General features: G+C 28.2%; 1 protein-coding gene across 2 annotated transcripts in view; it reads right to left on the minus strand.

Moving 5' to 3' along the window:
* Positions 1 to 18,762, minus strand: part of LOC129969407 (1-phosphatidylinositol 4,5-bisphosphate phosphodiesterase-like) — a 151,396-nt gene that overhangs the window by 24,012 nt on the left and 108,622 nt on the right. For both annotated transcript variants that reach the window (XM_056083971.1, XM_056083970.1), the window contains exons 15-20: positions 17,075 to 17,159; positions 15,088 to 15,178; positions 13,237 to 13,350; positions 6,280 to 6,362; positions 5,074 to 5,212; positions 3,556 to 3,640 (exon numbers count right to left, since the gene is read on the minus strand). In XM_056083971.1, coding sequence (XP_055939946.1) covers positions 3,556 to 3,640; positions 5,074 to 5,212; positions 6,280 to 6,362; positions 13,237 to 13,350; positions 15,088 to 15,178; positions 17,075 to 17,159 — 597 coding nt within the window. The remainder of the gene's footprint in view (positions 1 to 3,555; positions 3,641 to 5,073; positions 5,213 to 6,279; positions 6,363 to 13,236; positions 13,351 to 15,087; positions 15,179 to 17,074; positions 17,160 to 18,762) is intronic.

Here is an 18,762-nt window from a genome sequence, read left to right on the forward strand (position 1 = left end):
CATATAAATATATTTTTCGGCTTATGGTTTAATCCATACTTTAACGAAATATTATATTCGTGATATGCGATCCACTTATAACTTTTTATCCATCATATTATTGATGTTGTATTTTATTAATCATTAACAGAATCCTGCCTTCTCCTATGAAATTAAATAATTTATATTCACACATTTTAATATAGAAATTTCATGAAGATTGCAAAATGAGTTGAATATATTATAGTTGCTATACGCTTTTGTTGACTAGTTGGCTTACTCCGCTTAAAATTTCAATTAATTATTCTCTGCAAATTGATCGTAATGACTACTTTGGAGAAATATTTTTAAATTTTACATTTTGAAAGACATATAACTCATATTATTTTAGAAAATTTACATCACTCTTTTCATTGATATATTTATATATATATATCCTTAATTTTCTATCAGTATTTTTATATATTCATTTGTATCTGAGGAAGAACAGTAAAAATGGGCATATTTTGAAAAATTTCAAAATCACTTGTTTCTAAAAGTAAATCTTAATTATACAAAAAAAACAGTAATTTTATTAATAGCTAGTCTTATACTGAACAATTCAATATGAGAAAATACAAGCTAGATATTCATATTTCTATTAATCTCAAAAGAAGAAAATTTAGAATGAAATACTGGTAACAGCAATAAAAACGTTTCATTTCAATAGTAAAATACATTGTTTTAAAATGTACCTAAAGTATCATTTAAAAATTAATTAAAATAAAAAAAACTGTGATGTAAACGGAATTGGCTATATTGAGAAGAATGTTTTATAAATTTTATGTAAAACTTGTTTTTAGCTATCATATTTTTAGAAAATCTCGCGAAATAAACATCAAATACCGCTTAATTTTTAATTATAAATAAAAACATCACTCCAAGGTACAGATTTTGATCCGCCAAAGTATATATGTGCCATGTTTGAAATTTCTAGATCAAATGACCTGTTGTGTTGAGCGCCAACAACACACACACATACATTCCCCTTTATTATTAGTAGAAAATTGTTTAAAAATTCTATTGTTACATTCCATGATTTTAACACAAATTTAATTACGTATAAAATGCTTGTTTAAGGAAGAAAACGAGATGAATTATTGTAATATTGTGGCGTAATAAAGCTTATATTTTTCAACGATTCTTGCATAACTTCCGGGAAATAATAAATATATAAATTATCAGAATGAATCTTTAAAAGCAATCTAAATGAAAAAGAAATAATCAAAAGGAGAAAAAAACAATGGGATAACATTCTACCAAGGTCCTCTTAGCCTTTCCTTAAAAAATTCGATGATTATCGTAGCTAGATTACGATATTGATAAAATGTTTTTGTTTTCCTATTGTATTTAAACTTCCTTCAATACGTAAGAATTTGATTACAATTACTTAATAGCAAGAAAAATCTTTATTAATAATTCTAATTGCAAGTAAATCTTGATTAAACGGATTTTATGCCTCAGTTCAAAGAGGAAGTTGAAGAGTCTTTTTTTTTCTATTATCAAAGTTTTTACTTCCATTCAAGAAAAAAAAATCATAATAGTAATGTAATTGACTGTGTTATTGCTAATCCGTATGAAAACGGTAAGAAAAACAGAATTTTTTAATAGGCTGTTTGAAACTTATTAATAAAGAAACTGGGTAATGCAAATTATTTAAATATTTTCAGAAATTTGCTGTATATAATCTCTATTAATGATCAAAACGGATGTATGTATTAACACTCTACAAATTTGATTATTTGGCCAGCTGTCAAATTCAGCATATAAATATAATGGAGAATAGAAATGTGCATCTTGAAATGATTTTTTTATGAATTAAAAGTTAAGAGGAATGATAGAATTTTTTCGTGATAACTTCTTAACATTTACCTATATAAAGATGATTTTTATACCGTTTTAAAGCTAAAAAGATTATATTTCCAATGATACCAATTCGGTTTTGGAAAATCTACCTTTAATACATTATTACAAATATTTTTAAGTATATTTCAGAACAATATTTTCATTGTTGTGAATGAAATGCAAATTATTTCCATTGTTGCGCTTATGTACTAATTGACTTTTCTTCCATTGTTCACTAGAAACTGATGAAATGTGGACGTATTTTTCTGTATTGATTAGATTTAATTATGCTATTAATAACATTTTTGTGTAATATATCAGTTACAGGTAACGTTCAAATTCAAAATCAAGTGATAATGGATTTCTTTAAAAATTCGAGCATTTTAAACACTTTTATATTATTGCCCTTTCAATTGAAATTTTGCTTTCTTATTGAAGTATTTTTTATAGAATTAGAGAAATTTTATTGAATGATACTCCGATATATTACACAAATATCATGGAGTATATTCTGGGTATTAAAAGTCTTCATTGTTCCATTTATATTTTTCTAATTATATATTTTCCGATTCCTCTAACATGTTGCTGATTATTTAATCTATTATTGATAAGTTTAATCATTTTCCAATTAAATTTTTGAATTTTTGGTGAAATGATAGAAAATTAGAGGTGTATAGCACAATCTACATAAATTGTAAAAGACTTCTAAAATAATGTACGTTGCATGGTGATTTAAATTTGAAATAAAATACAATACTTTGCTGAGGAATCCATTAAGACTAATTTACCTACAAAAGATTCAATGGAAACTTTATAAAATCAATAACTCTGCCACTCCAGCTAGTAGCCAAATTAAGTTAGTTAGAAGTAATTTTGAATATAATATAAGTATTGTGTAAAAATAACTCTTTTTCAAAAAAGAGGAGAAAGTCCTATGATAGTTTATTTCATAAATTACAAATATTTTTTTCTAAAAGTTTTTATAAGAATTAATTTTTAAAATATTTATTGGTTTATATTATGTCTGTAAATTTTGTGATATATTACACAAGTAATGTCACATATGATTTGTGATGATTACACAAATTTTGTCATGCGACATACATAATGAAAAATTGTTTAAAATTTTCTTTATTCGGAATCTTGAAAAAAGTCCTGGAAAAAACTATGGAATATATATATACTAGGAATACAAATATGTTACACTCTCTCTTCACTTAGAAAGAAAGAGAGAAAAAGTGAAAGAAACAGATCATGAAAAATAAAATGATAACAACGAAACAAAAAAGACTTTATGAAAACACTGAAATCTTTTGATTCTACCCCATATTTTTAATTATTTTTTTTTCATATTTTAATGAACGATTCCTTTGGTAGTGGTTTTAAAGATATACAAAACTCTCTTCACTACTATTATATTTTTGTTTTTTTATCTATTTATAAACCATGGTTAAACTACCATAACGAGAATGCGTGCATACTAAATGAATTTATATTAATGAGTTTCTTGCAATATTCAACAAATAAAACCTTGAACATAAAAAAAAATGCTTTTACACAGGAAGGATGGTTAAACTAACACCATGAGAACTCCTGCGTACTAATTAAATTTATGTTAATGAATTATTTGCATTATTCATCAAATGAAATCCAACATTGTTCATCAATAACATTTTTACACAGAAAGGATACTTGACGAATTCTATAGCCTGTGACTTTAAATAACCCAAAGCCGTGTTCTCAGCAAAGGAAGACATGTTGAAATGCAAATTCTTTTCTGAAAGAAAGTAGTTTGTTCAGAACTTGACAAAATGCAGTTACTTTAATTTAAGAATATTGTCGTTAAAAATTCAATAACCTATTAACCCGTTCACTGCCATGTACGAGATATCTCGTAGGAAGCTTCTGTAAAATTAAGCGTTTACAAATTTCGCCGGCAGCGAATGGGTTAAATAACTCACTGAGTATTATTAATAAAAGAGAATCTATTTTTTTATTTTAAATAAATTAGAAGGCATAATTTTTTTTTCATGAAATAATATTAGTAACCAAGTGTAATTTAATAAAAAATTACACTTGGCAACTAACTTTGCTTCAAATAAAAATTTTATTTAAAAAAAACCATACTACCATTGTAGAAGATAAGGAATGTCTACGTAGAATTAAATATTAGAAGCAATAATATATTGCTAGTTCCATCAAGAAAACGTGACCAATAAAGACTCTGACATTTTAGACACATATTACGAAAGCCAGTTGGAGTGTTCTTCTCTCAACTTTCTCATATACTTACGTAGTATAGAATGCTTGGAGTTTAATAGCATATTAAAGAAAATTGGGCTTGGATTGTGGAAATTTTCCTTTACACTGACTGGCTTCAAATTTAGATGCAGTTCTAGAGTGTTGGTCAGAAAGAATACTTATCAAATTAGTTATGTTTTTGTATTATCGTGCTCATCTATTCTCAAATACATGAATCAATAGATTATTGATCTTTTGGATCCGAAATTTGTTATAGATTTTAATGATAAATTTATATATATTAATTTCATCCATCCAGAGATCTGCATTTTTGAATAATTGTGTTCAAATAGACCCGAAGGAATGAAACTGTAGACTTCTCATAAGTCGATATTATTCAAAATTTGACAAAATTCTTGATACAGGAAGCAGATATGCAAATTCGTGTCTATAGTTTGTTGCATTTTTAAGTTATCATGTTTAGAGACCAACAGACAGATATAATTCAAAAACTGTGTTTTTCAAGTTCAAGTTTAAAATGTCGAGATTCATCAAAATCTTGAGTTCTAATTATTTGGTTGTTGCGATATTTTCTGTCTTCTTTTTTTTGTGCGCATTTTGTATACAAAATGGCGAAGAAAGGACAGTAGAAAATTATTTTTCTATTAATATTATTCTCAGTATCTTAATAATAAGATGAATTCGGATGGTGGTCACGTGTCTTCATGTATTCAAATGTAAATTCAATCAATCTTAAGCCTCCGACGGCCCGTTGCCTTTATGGATATGGTAATAGATATGCCATCTGACCCATTATAGGACCACCCCTGCCTGTGGATGACAATCGGGAGCTTCCCGCAAAGTGTCGGTAAAATAAACCACAAAGGAGGGGAAAGAGGGGGAAAATGTGCCTGTCTCAAGGCGCGCATGGGCCGTCGGAACAGGGCTTTAGTGAGAGACAATGCTTACCTTCTGCGACGTCGAATCCTAGGAACTTGACCGGTTGTGCGTAATTGACGAGTGACGAGAGATATGGGTGCACGTGCACAGTTGCTCCCGTGTACTTGTAGTTGGCGATGGCTATTTGCTCATCTAGCTGGGGAGCTTCCTGCACCAAAAAAGAAAGATATTTTTTAGAGAATGTGAAAAAGCATTTTCGATAAAAAGAACAGTGAGTGTTAAAGTTTACTTGCTAAAACTTTTGTTTAGTTCTATTTTCTTCAACATTTTAGTTAATTAATTATTAGATAAAAAAATTAAATGTGTAATAGATTCAAAAACTTTTTGATTAATTAATTTTTTTAGTTTGATGTTCTGTTTTGAGGCTACGAAAATTAGATTGGTCCCCCCCTTCTCCCCTAGCTCCTTTTCTTGTGTATGCTTAATAAATGCATATTAAAATTAACCTTTGCATATCTTTATTCCTTTGTTATCCTTTCTTAGTTAACTTTGCATATCTTTATTATTTTTATTTTTTGAATTTATTTACATGAGCGAAATACGAGAATTATAACATAGTAGAAAAATAGAGAAGTTTATAAAGGTCATTCTAATTTTATTTCCTGTGTTGATTATTTATATTTTCTGCATTGATAGAGCCATAAGCAAAATAACTGAAAGCGGGTTAATACATTACTACTTTATTTTATAAAATAATTTTTATTTACTTCAGTTTCAGTGCTTTATTTTATTTATTCATAAACTGTAGATATTACATTTTCATCTTTGTAATAAGTGTAGATTGTTAGTAAAATATCAGTATTTTTTCTGTTGAATGATATTTTGGTTAAACATTATAAATAAATACCTATGGTAGATAACAGTTAACTGATACTTTGAGATTTTTACCCCTAATATTAAAAAAGTATATATTTCTTTAATATTGAACTATTTTTCTTTGGTTTTATAAAATTACAGTATATATTGAATTAATACAAATAATTACACGAATACACATTTTATTACAAAAAAAAATTATTTTAATGTGCATACTATTTTGATGGTAAAAAATTTATTCTGTCATTTTCCGTATGGTCAGTACTGAAAGAATCAGGAAAAAAAAAGATATCGGGATTAGAGTAAAAGAAGAGAAAAGAATCCAGATGAGTATTAGTAGCAAAACTGATCTACAAGAGCTATATTCCTATTTAAAAAATAACAAGTGTATTCTTTAACCTTTACATCCGGAGACTTGGTGGAACCCCTACAAGAAGATCCTCCGTTACACAGACTTCCAGAATTGAAACTTACCTTCTTTTCTGAAAAAATTATAGAAAAAATAGAACTAAATTTATATCATGAAAACATCTTTAAGGGAATTAAATTGCAAAATATTCACAGTTTTTTAATGAAATATGAAGAAAAAAATAATTTAGCAAATAATCTTAATATATTGTTGAGAAACATTCTTCTTCGAAGTAATTAATCAATTAAGAAATTTTATTTAAGAATTATTGTATATAAACATATTTTAAAATGATGCACAAAAAGATTGATGCGATAAAAACAATTTCAAGAGAAAAATATATGCATAAGAAAATATTAAAATTATAAGATAAAAAGAAACTGAAAATGACAAACATGCAGGATCGGAAAAGACTTTTCACTTTATTGCAAGAATTAAATGGATGGGAACTGATGGAGTTTCTAATATTTTTCTAATCTCATATACAGTAGTTTTAGAAATTTTTAATTTTTTCTGCGTTAATTTGTAGCATTAAATAATTAATGATTTTTTAAAATTATAATTATTTATTATAAATTACATTATATGAACTGCTTTTAAGTTAATATCTCTATAAGAGTAATGATAAAGCGTGATTTGTGAAATTTGGCCCATTTTTAATACATTTGCCCCGTTTTCTGCTCATTTTAAATGACTGATTTTTCTGATATATACAGCAGACTCCTTTTAAAAGAAGCAGAACGATGCTGGTTGTTTGGCACAAACGATTAGTTTTAATTTTTATATAATTATAGAGGCACATAGCAAAATATCTTAATTAAGAGTACAGTAGACTCCCGATTATCCGCGGGCGGGTTATCAGCTAAGCGGATTATCCGCGCCTGCCGCACAAAGGTTTTTTTTTTTTTTTTTTTTTTTTTTTTTTTTTGTACAAGCATAAAGCAAAGAAAATAAAAATGTTCACAAAACTGAGCGAAATGTTATATTTGCTAACATCGTGCTTATTTATGCGGCGCGGAGTTGGCCGAGAAACTTATGCTACGAAAAATGCAATCTCGGATCAAGAGAAACTGCTTCCAAAGCAAGAAGCAAACACAAATGACTGATTTCTTCAAAAAGGTGCAGTTTTACAGTTATGCTTTTGTAATTACATAATACATTACAGTATTAAAACAGTACATATGTATTAATTTTTCTGTGCATATTTGACACCTCTCGTAAGTACAAAGCATTTTTCTGTTTTCATTAACAAAATGCTTTTTAGGTTAGTTTTGAGTGATATACTAAAATATCACTCAAAGCGTTAGTTAAACATTTCCTGCTGTTTATTTTACGTTTTATTGTACATAAAATGATGTTTTAAAGTTGGAATGACTGTTTTCTCTTTTGCTATACCCGTTTTTAGCTTTTTTCGGATTATCCGCGATTTTTGTTATCCGCGGCGGCCGCGCCACCCAATTCCGCGGATAATCGGGAGTGTACTGTAGTATGTTATTTAACTTAGAGAAACAATATAATAATTTAATTAATTTTATTAGTTTTCATTTAAGACATAGAATACCCAATTATATATATATATATATATATATATATATATATATATATATATATATATATATATATATATATATATATATATATATATATATATATAATATACAGGGTGTTGCCGAATTTTTTTCTTAATTTAATCCATATTAACTTTTATTCTAAAATGTTATTTTATTTACTGATCCAATTCCACCCTTTTTCCTTTAATTAATGCTACATGAGCATTAATTAAAGGAAAAACTGCTGAAAGCGGCAAATTCCCACTCTCCGAAAGAAGGGATAAAAATCTGTCATGCTAAGTGAATTCTTTTAATAGATACTTATATTTTTTTTCCCTAAATCAACACGAAAAGAAATCCCTATCAGAATCTCATAACATAAAATCATCGGGGAGAAATTTTTCTGTCTTCTTTCGCTCTTGTATCGTGCTGTAGATTGACGTATCTCCTCGCTTCTTGCTTGTACATAAATCATGTCTCCCGAGCTGGAGTAAGAACGAAGTTTTAAAATCCCAAAAGTGTTTTCTTTCTTCATCTTCGAAACTGCTTACAAAATTTGTGTTTTACATTATATATGCTTGATTTCTAATCGAAAAATTCATTAAAAAATAAATGGAAATTTAGCTTACTTGATTTGATTGAATATTATGCTTCATTAATATTCTGAACCATATCAGAATATGTTAAAATGTCTCATCGTGTATTGTTTTGAATATTTCCCTCTTTGCTGTTTGAAAAAAACGAATAGAATTTAGTTAGATTTATGTCTTGATGTCTTGTTTTGATGCCATATGAAACATTACTGTGGGCAGTCTTTATCATTTCCAGTAATCGACAAATAAATACGGCGACACTGGGTCAGTATTTGATTTATCACATCTTTACGTGTCATCATTGTGAGGATTATTGTTTCGCAACTGAAAAACTAACGTGTAAGAGATGTACATGGCGAATGCATGTTCACGAATTCATGAGTCTTCATACCTGAAGCTTAAATATTACCAAAGGGCAGATCCTGGTCCAGAATCAATAATGAGGAACGGTTTGAATTAACGGCTAGAGTATAATAAATAAAATGAATTGAATAAATTCTTAAAACTTCTTTTCAATAAATTTATAGTAATTAAAACGTTTTAAAACTAATAATATTAAATGAAGTATTGATGAAGAAAAGTCTTAAATATACAGCATTAAAGTGAAATGACTAGTATGAGTGTAAATTTGACTGAATTAAATGAATGAAAGAATCCATTAAGAGAAGTCTGCTGTAACTGAATTGCAGTTAATTCAGACATTACTTCAATGCAATTATAGTGACATTAGATGAAACAGTATGTGGAATGAGTCTAAATGGATGTAATAAGCTTTAAAAGATGATACACAGCAAAAAAAAACAATTTTTGATACAACGATTAACACGATTCATGCTGTGCTAACGCAAGGAATTAAATAAAATGAGAGCCAAATTAAATAAAAAAAAAACTAATACTTTTTTTCAGTTTTGATGAAACAAATAAATTTTTGCATACACAGCATAATCGGAATTTAAAATTAAATTATCTTTAAATATGCGCAATAAGTGACTTTAAAATTAGAAATAAGAAAGAGAAATTTTTAATCACAGAATGAATATATCTCTGTATGTCTGTACGATCATCAAGAATAATCTGTAATATTTGAAGAAATATTGTTACTTCTTCAAGAAGTATTGTTATTGTGTTGATTTACGTGAAAACTTCCATCCAGAGATTTTAAAATCCTTCCTAATAGTCATATCCATAACTGAATGTACATGTATAAGTTATAAGTGGCATGATGACCGCTTTTGTGTTTATGAGCAAAATAACCTTGATACCATTTCTAGAAAATAAATGTGTTGCTCAAAATAGATTATTTGTTTATCATCAAGATTTCTAGATTTAACCAGTAACGAAGACATTTGAAGATTATTATGTAAGGAAGACAATTTTCATTCCGGATTTTACACAATTCGTATGATTTTTAACTATACAGATACAAGTACATAAATAATAAAGGCAATACATTGCATCTAAAAATATGAGCTTAAAGTTTCTTCCGTCCTTTTAAGTACATGCCACATCTAATGGTCTCATTCTTTTTTTGTAAAAGTTTTTAATATTTATTGCACATATCTTTGAATTAAATTTCCAAATAGAAATATTTAATTTTCTGCTTCTGTCGTTCTTTAAAAGTAATCACATCGATTCAGACTCATTTTCTTAATGTGCATATAATATCGATCGTGCGCTGTGAGTATTAATTTCCCCCCTCCTTCTAAACAGACGTCTTCATACATCTTGCAAGGGCTAACTTTAGTTGGTCCATACATCATAATGAATGAATATTTTATGATTCTTTATTAAGAATATCATAAAAGTCTAAAAAAAAACTACTTGCTTTTAGATTGTATATGTATTTACTTTAACACGCGTTGCGTGTTTCCTTGCAAAATCACGCGAAGTTCTGCTTTCGAGATATTTGTATTGATTCGTCTCACCGTATCTCGGAGGAACTGCCCAACATAAACATACAAGTAAATAAATCATACGAAACGGAGACACAGACACAAGTGGAGATGACAAAAATCAACGAACTGAAAGGCAAGAAAATAATTTATTCTGGCACATTTCATTCCAAATTTATAACTGAACAGAATCAGGAAATGAAAACATTGGTTTAGGGATCACAAGTAAAAAAATAATGATTTATAAAACACTGAAAAAGATAGGTAAGTAAAATAGGCTGCGTTACTCTTACAAAACAGTAATGTAAAATCACTTTTTTATAATATTATAATTCATGAAATTGTGATACTTTTCAAAAGGAAAATTAATTAATGGCTAAATCCATTTTATTATAACATCATATTTTTAACAATGATACCAGTCTGAATGGATCATAACAAAAGTTCGCATTCGAAACATTTTCAAACATATAAAAGCTGCTCTAACACTTTCTATATTTTGATCTATAATAGGAATTTTCTATCTTCAATCTCGTATAGAAGCAGAAAACAATTAAGACATATTTAAGACATTTTTATTCGTAATTTATGGTTTTAATTTTGAAAAATGGTGTCGTTTCTCTGAATATTCAAAATAAAGTTTTACATGGTCTGTAAGGTTTGCCTATAACCCAAATTCATAACATAACATTATAATTTAAAAAAGAAGATAAAAAGAGCACTCCCAACTGTGCATTGTCTTTCTATGTTAACTTTGTAATAACATTTAAAAATATGAAGAGTTTCTCATAATTTTCCTTCATTTGCTTTTCAGACATTTTTGTTCGCTCCCCTGTCTTAGTGGTGATGATATTTACACCAAAAACATTTCCGCATTAGATGGAAGTAGCGATTTCCGTAGATTAGATTTCTGAAAGCTGAATTCATATAAATATTAGCTTATTGGGTCAATTTTTAAATTTAAATTAAAATTAGTGATTTATTTATTCTTTTTTAACAGATGCTGAAATCGTATAATTTCATTCGTTAAAATAGAATATTGATTTAGAGTGTTAATTTTCATCCAAATTTCGAATGCCGGCTTTAATTATGACCATTCCATCGGTACATTCCTCTTTGAATAATAAATAATGATCTGATTAAAGACACGAAACATGGAAATACTAAGGTAGAAAATTAATATATATATATATATATATATATATATATATTTACTCAATAGATGGCGCTGGGTGCCTACCTCTGTTTACATAATTTACCGTTAACTTTTTTTAAAACAGGAAATCACTAACGATTGTTTAAAGTTTCCTTCACTGTTGGATGGTATGTTCTGGCCTTTTCGTTTTTAATTTTAATTTTAATTTTAATGCTGTTTTTGTTTTTATTGTTATTGTTTTTATTGTATTTTTACTTTGTGGTTATTTTTTTCTAATTTGTTATTTTGTATTTCCTTTCTGTTAAAATGGTATATCTCTTGAGCATAATTTCAGGGGATTTTCGGGTCACGAGGAATCATTATTAGACTTATGTCTGCATGTCCTCACAGAAAAAATCCCTTTATTTGAATCCCTGCCTGAGGGTGACCCTTGAAAAAGTCTTCAGGCCGGATTCTTTTTTAATATTTTTTTAATAATTTTTTTGGTTTAATTTTTATTTGATTTTTGTTTTTCCTATTAACTTGATTCTAATACTTTAGTATATATATATATATATTCAAAAGAAATATATAAATAGGAAATGTCCAAAATTTAATAAACAAAGCACGCTTTTCAATACATATTAGAATGTTTAATATGCATTGTATATTGTAAAATTGTGGTTATTTCACCGCCAAATACATGATTTCATTTTCAGATACCGTTTTTCTTTTCGAAGAGTAATAAACCATTTTGGCTTCAATATTATAATAATGAATGATAAGATAATGCGTATTTTAGCATAAAATCCACGTGCTAAATTCTCCATTCTTGCGAAAAAGCCTTTTTATGCAGAATCCATCAAAGTCCATGAGCTTTAGTATCAATACATAGCTAATAGCTCGCCTACCAAGTGATGATGCACAATTTTATAGTTGATTTTTTTTGTGTAGTTTGAAATTGTGACACAAAGAAAGGCACAAGGAACAACGAATATGAATAAAAACTGTTTAATTTACTTTCTAGAGAAAATTTTACTTTTATGGTTAAAATTTTTAAATCCTGATAATATTTACATTATTTCCACGATAATGTGCACTTTGACTATAAATTAGAGCAGCAATACTAAACTGATAAAATATACCTTATATATCTAAAAATAATAGAAGTTTTCTTCTTAATAAAAAAGATTTAAAGAAGGTATAAGAAAGAATTGCAGCAAATTATTTTATGCAATATATTTCATAAGTGAATATTTAAAAATGAAAAAACGTTTTGTGGATAAATGAATGTATTTCCGTGATAGTTAAGGTTAAATTTTGTATGCGAATTTTTAAACTAAATTATCTCAAATTATTAATAATAATAGCAGCAATTTATTGTTCATTTGTTTTGGAATTATAAAGCTTTATTTAAATGTTTTGTGAATATTTTATTTTTTTAACTCTGCAGTTTTTTCTATAATGTGTACAAAATTATAAAGAACTTCAAAACAGCCGAATTCTTACCTTATGCATCACATCATGGTTAGAGTCGAAGTAGATTAAAATATGTATAAGGATTTTGATTGAAGATTTTTAAAATGGAATGCGATAGTCACAATTCCATGTTGTAGATTTTTATTAATCTCGATTCAAACTTTTGATTTCTTTTGGAATGATATATTTTTAAACATCTATTCATTAACACATATAATTGGTATTTTGAAAATATTTGAAATTCTCTATGATGAAAGCATATAAAAATAGTTTCACTCAGAAAATGTTTTTCTCTTACCACCATCCTGGCTGATATCATCTGTGATCAGCGTGAGATCAGGTGCTGCATCTTCTTTTTCGTCATCATCGTCATCGTTCTGCAGTTGACCTTTTCTCCAAAGTTCCAGTTCCTCTAAAAATTCAAAAAAAAAAAAAAAAAAAAAAAAGAAAGAAAAAAAAACATTAGTAAACAGAAATTCATCAACATTTTATGATGTAATTATAATCAGATGGTATTTTCAAATGATCTCCTTATTTCAAAAATCCTGAAAACAATTATGAAATGGAATTCTTTACAATAATTTCAAATTATTCAGAGTATTATAGCTAGTTATATAACAATATTAATACTCCTGATGACAATACTTCTGGAATATACAGAAACTAGTGTATATGTTTTCTCGTGGATTATGTATAATACGGCATGATTGAATAGCATGAATGAGAAAAATACGAATAGGGGCTCTGGCAGTCATTTTAAAGAAAGTGATATTCAAAAACTGAACTGACACTTTTATATATTTTCAAATTATTCATGGTATTATATTCAGTTACATAACAATTCTTGGGTTCCTGATAACAGTATTGCTGCACATATAGAAACTAGTGTATCAGTGACCTCATGAGTTTAAGTATACTGTGACATGATTGAAGAGCATGAACGAGGAAAATAATAATATGGAAATATTATCTGGAAATCTTTTTTTTAAAAAGTGATATTCAAAAGGTTCACACCAAAGGGTTCTGTAGCAAACAATAACACACTGTCCCAAAATTAGTTGCTAAATACTTTCTTAGTTTTTCAAGAATATGAGATACTTCTGAAAGGATTACAAGAAACCGACCTACTTTCTTTACATTGAAAGTGCATTAATCTTAGAACTTAAGTGTGCTGTATCGTTTTGACTTGCAGAATCACATTTCCCATATATTGCTAATCTTTGATCCAAGTATCAGACTAATGAAATTCTAGACCAAGTAAAAATAGAATCATAATTCCCAAAAACATTAAAATAATATCAGATTCAAAATAAAAAGTCGTCGCTTAGAATGCAATAACGCCTGTTTTGAAACAGGAGGAAAAAAACAAAAAAAATTTCTTGTAACTAATAGAGAATGTGTCTGATCTTTTTCACGTTTAGTATATATACATGCGATTTTTTTATTTCCCTTTTAAAATCTGAAAAATTAAAATCGATGGTGTTCACTATTAAACGATGAAGAATATTTTTAGAAAACATATTAATTTTATTCATATTCCAATTCAAAATTTCACAAAATCTCAAATCATTTTTGGTTTTGTTTCCACCATTTCTTAGAATAATTTTCTTTTTTAGGGAGTAGATGTGTACTAAAAATTGCCCACTTTTAAAATATATGTCGACATTTCAAACTCATTAATGTTAGATGAATGATTGAGATCATGACAATGAACTACCTCACCGAAGTTAACTCACAGTCGTGATTTTTATTATAACAACAGCGAATCTTCTATGATGCGACCATACCTTCTTGCATAAATCATAAAATGTTAGAAACTGAAAATACGTTTTAAAAGTGTTGGTTAAGAGGAAAAAAATAGTCATATATAAAGTATGTTATTATACTACTCAGCTATTCAAAAATCATTTGTAAAACGTTTTCTAATACAAAATTAAAAGGAGATTTTACTTCCCTTCTTTTATATGATATAACCTAAAACCTTTACTTTAATACAATACTTTAATTAACTATTTATTAAAAAAGAAAATGATAACGATAAAAATTTATAATTAACCGTAGCATTAATATGTGCAAAATTATTCTTTATACATAACTATTTCAATAAACTAAGGATAAGGCTTAGACACTGGATTTGATAAATACTTACGCTTTTCAACTTCTGGACGTAAGCGTTTGTTTTTGATTATGATTTTTCTCTTGAGATCATTTGGGCTTGGTAACGGTATATTTGGTTCAATCTATTCAGAGAAAGAAAGAAAAAGGAGTTTATTTACAATTTTTTTTTACACTTGGAGAACATTGAAAAAATCCAAAGTGGTTTAATTGGAATTCTGTTTATTTATATAAGTCATTTTGTAAAGACGCCATTTCTATTTTGGAGGACCCTTATCATTTTGAGCCAATGATTAACCTGTTAACATGGTAATTAACTTATATTCAGTTCGTTTCACGTTGAAATATTTCGTCATACCCAGTTAACAGGTTAATAAAAATGCAAACACTTAAGCTGGAAGAACTCTAAACTCCCGGAAAAAAAAGGAAGTCTGAAACCCTCAAAAGCAAACATCTCAGTTCAAGTAGTAGGGATGTTTGGTAATATCGAGTTTCGAAACAGGAGAGATATACAGATATTCCTTCCCCAAAAATTCGAATTCGAGATTTTAACGCATCTCCAGGTCCCCGAATTAAGAAAAAAAAGTGGAATCAACGTCCCTCTATCTATGAACACGGTAATCAAAAACTCTTGGACCTAGAGGAATGAATGATGTTTGTCTTTGTGGCAGCAACTTTCTAGATTTCCATCGAAATTTTAACGAAATTCACTCACAGAAAGATTGTCTGTATATGAGTAAACACGATAGCTACAAAATATAAATAAAATTTAGTACACAGGTTTAGCATCTAAAGTGTAGATATACATCCAAATGTGAATCATTTCCGTTATCGTCCGTGAACCCTCCACCCGCTGTACATTTGTATGCATGTAAAAGCGATAACTCAAAAGCGTAAAAATTGAAATAAAATTATTTGATAACCGACATCGTTGCTAAAATCATAATGTTGCGTCACATTTTGATTTCAATATGTAGAAAAAAAGTTTTGCTTCATCATACTATAAATCCCAGAACATTAGTATGCAGGATTCAGAAGAAATCATCTCATAGCATTCGCTCCCTTCGAAATTGTTTGCAAATTTTATACTGCAGGAGAGGATCACATTTTTTTAAGGTAAACGGCGAGAAAGTTTCAAGGAGACAATCTCGTAATCCGGTTTTATTTCGTTTCTGATAATGGAATATCTTTTCAAATATGATATGCATTACTATCTAAGCAAAAATATAGGATCTTAACGCACTCCTCTGTATGTAGATACGTAGCAATACAGAACTTGCACGAATTCAAGAGGTTATGATCTAATCTTTTAGTGTGCGCATTGGAGAAATTTCCAAAATGAAAATAAACGAGTAATGGTTAAAACGTATGATATCTAAATCTTTGTTTATATTTATTTCACATTAATATTTCTTAATGTATAATAAGTAATATTCAATAAAAATATTTCTTCCATGAATGATTGCTGATTTTAAAAATTCTAACTTGACAAAAAAAAAAGAGCTAGTCCATGTAAATAATCTTTAAAAAAATTACGAAATAAATAAGCGAAAAATTCTTTGAATTACAAACAAAATTGCATTAAGTAGTGATTTTTTCTTAATATAAAAATGATGTACAACGCAGAATTTAAAATGAATTGAAAATGTGACACTATAGGCTTTATTGACTTAATTCAGTCGTTCGTTAAGAGTTTTTATTTATGTTTTATCATATTTTTACTGGCAAGTCTTTAATATATTTCTTAATTCATAATTATAAATAATATGGAATCTTGAAGTTAATTTTCTTATAAAATCATTATTCAGTGGCAGTTTTTTTATATGGAATCAAAATAAGCTATAATATTTTATTAAGCTCTAAAATAATAAAATATTAGATATTCAATCGAAACACATAATTTCGGAACTTCCAACACATAAGAAAGGAACCAAAAAGTCAATTACAAAATTCTATCTTTACAAACGTGAAATGTGAAAGTATTCAGGTTAAATAAGAGCATATGCAAAAGTGTCACTCACTGGATATCCAGGTAAAGGTTCCCTTAGAAGCAAGTCTCCAAGAATATCGTCGCAGTACTTGGCAAGTTTGTACTGCTGCTTTTTACTGAAAATAAGTAATACTATATTAAGTGAAATATATATTTATTAAAAATAATTACTAATGCCTATCAACTGTTACTTTACCAATGCAATTTTTCCTAATTAATCAGAACCATTCTTCTTTTTCTCTAGAAATTTTTGATTAGCATCTCATTTTTATCTCAAGCCTAAATATTAAAACTTATTTAGTCAGCCAAAATGGATTAACTAAACGACATGACTGCAAACAAGTACTTAAAAATCTTCATTGTTGTTAAAAATTAAACTCGTACTTATAAATCTACCAATTTGCCAACTTTACAATTTGCCGAATTTGCAATCTAATAATCACATGGCAAAATGCATTCAAGACTTAGTCTAAGCAAAAAAAAAAAAACATCTATCTTTGTGCATTTTGTCAATAAAAAGTTCTGAAATACTAGATGATTATTTTGATAATCATTCTTGATGCGCTCTAAAAGTTACACAATATGTCTTTTTAGTTTTGAATATGATGCTTGTTGAAGAACAAGATGTCAGATGCTATGGTGTAGCTTTAGTTTGATTAATCAGATTAAGCTTTATTTTGAAGCTACATACAAGTTTGTATCAGAATAAAGGAAACACCTGTGTATAAAAGTGATATTTAAAAATGTGCTTCATAAAAATTAAAATATAATCCCAGTCATAAGTTTTTAAAATATAAAAAGTATATATCATGGTAATATGAGGCAACTTTAGTGAAGTTGCATAAGTTTTGGATTTCTGTGAAAAACATAATATATCAGTCCTCACAAAATTTCAAAGAGACCAAATTGTAGAAATCCGACTAGCAAGAACAAATGTGACCGAAGCATCGCAGAATTTGAGAGTTTCCAAAAGTATAGTGTCTGAAATCATGGCAGCTTACATACAGCGTGGCAAGATAAGCTCAGTAAAATAGTGGAAGGGTTGGTTGGTTTATTCGGGTTTAATGGCGCAAGAGCCAAAGGTAGGCTATACTGCGCCAATCGTATGGTTTGAGATGATATCACGTGAGAAATTTAAAATTACATCAAAGATCAGGTCAGTAAAACAACAACAATCAAAACATGAGAGACAAGTTGAGCAAAACAAGTTTTAATCTATATAAAATGATAAAATCCAATAGCTTTTAAAAAGTTAAAAATATACAGATGCGGAGGTTCTCCCACCAATTCTCGTATGTTAAGTGAAGTTGAGTTAAAATATTTAATGCGATGAGAATTAAAATTGGGGCACTCAGCTAGGATATGCGCAACAGTAAAATCGACATTACATGATAGGCATCTGGGAGCTCTCTCACCAAATAATAGATATTTGTGAGTGAAACGAGTATGACCGATGCGAAGTCGAGTCAGTTTCACGTCGGCTGTTCTTATGTAAACAATGGGCCACAAATGAATATGCGTTTTAATGAAATGTAGCTTATTATGGGTCTCCATATCCCAAGACTCCTGCCAGAGGGAATGGATATAATGAGTAATTCTAAGTTTTGAATCCCGATATGGAATTGATGTCTGCCATAAACTAGAAGCCGCTTTGGCAGCGCAATCAGCGTCTTCATTGCCCAAAATTCCAACGTGACCAGGAACCCAGCAGAATAGTGG

This window comes from Argiope bruennichi, chromosome 5 (assembly GCF_947563725.1).
Source record: "Argiope bruennichi chromosome 5, qqArgBrue1.1, whole genome shotgun sequence".
NCBI classification, from domain to species: domain Eukaryota; kingdom Metazoa; phylum Arthropoda; class Arachnida; order Araneae; family Araneidae; genus Argiope; species Argiope bruennichi.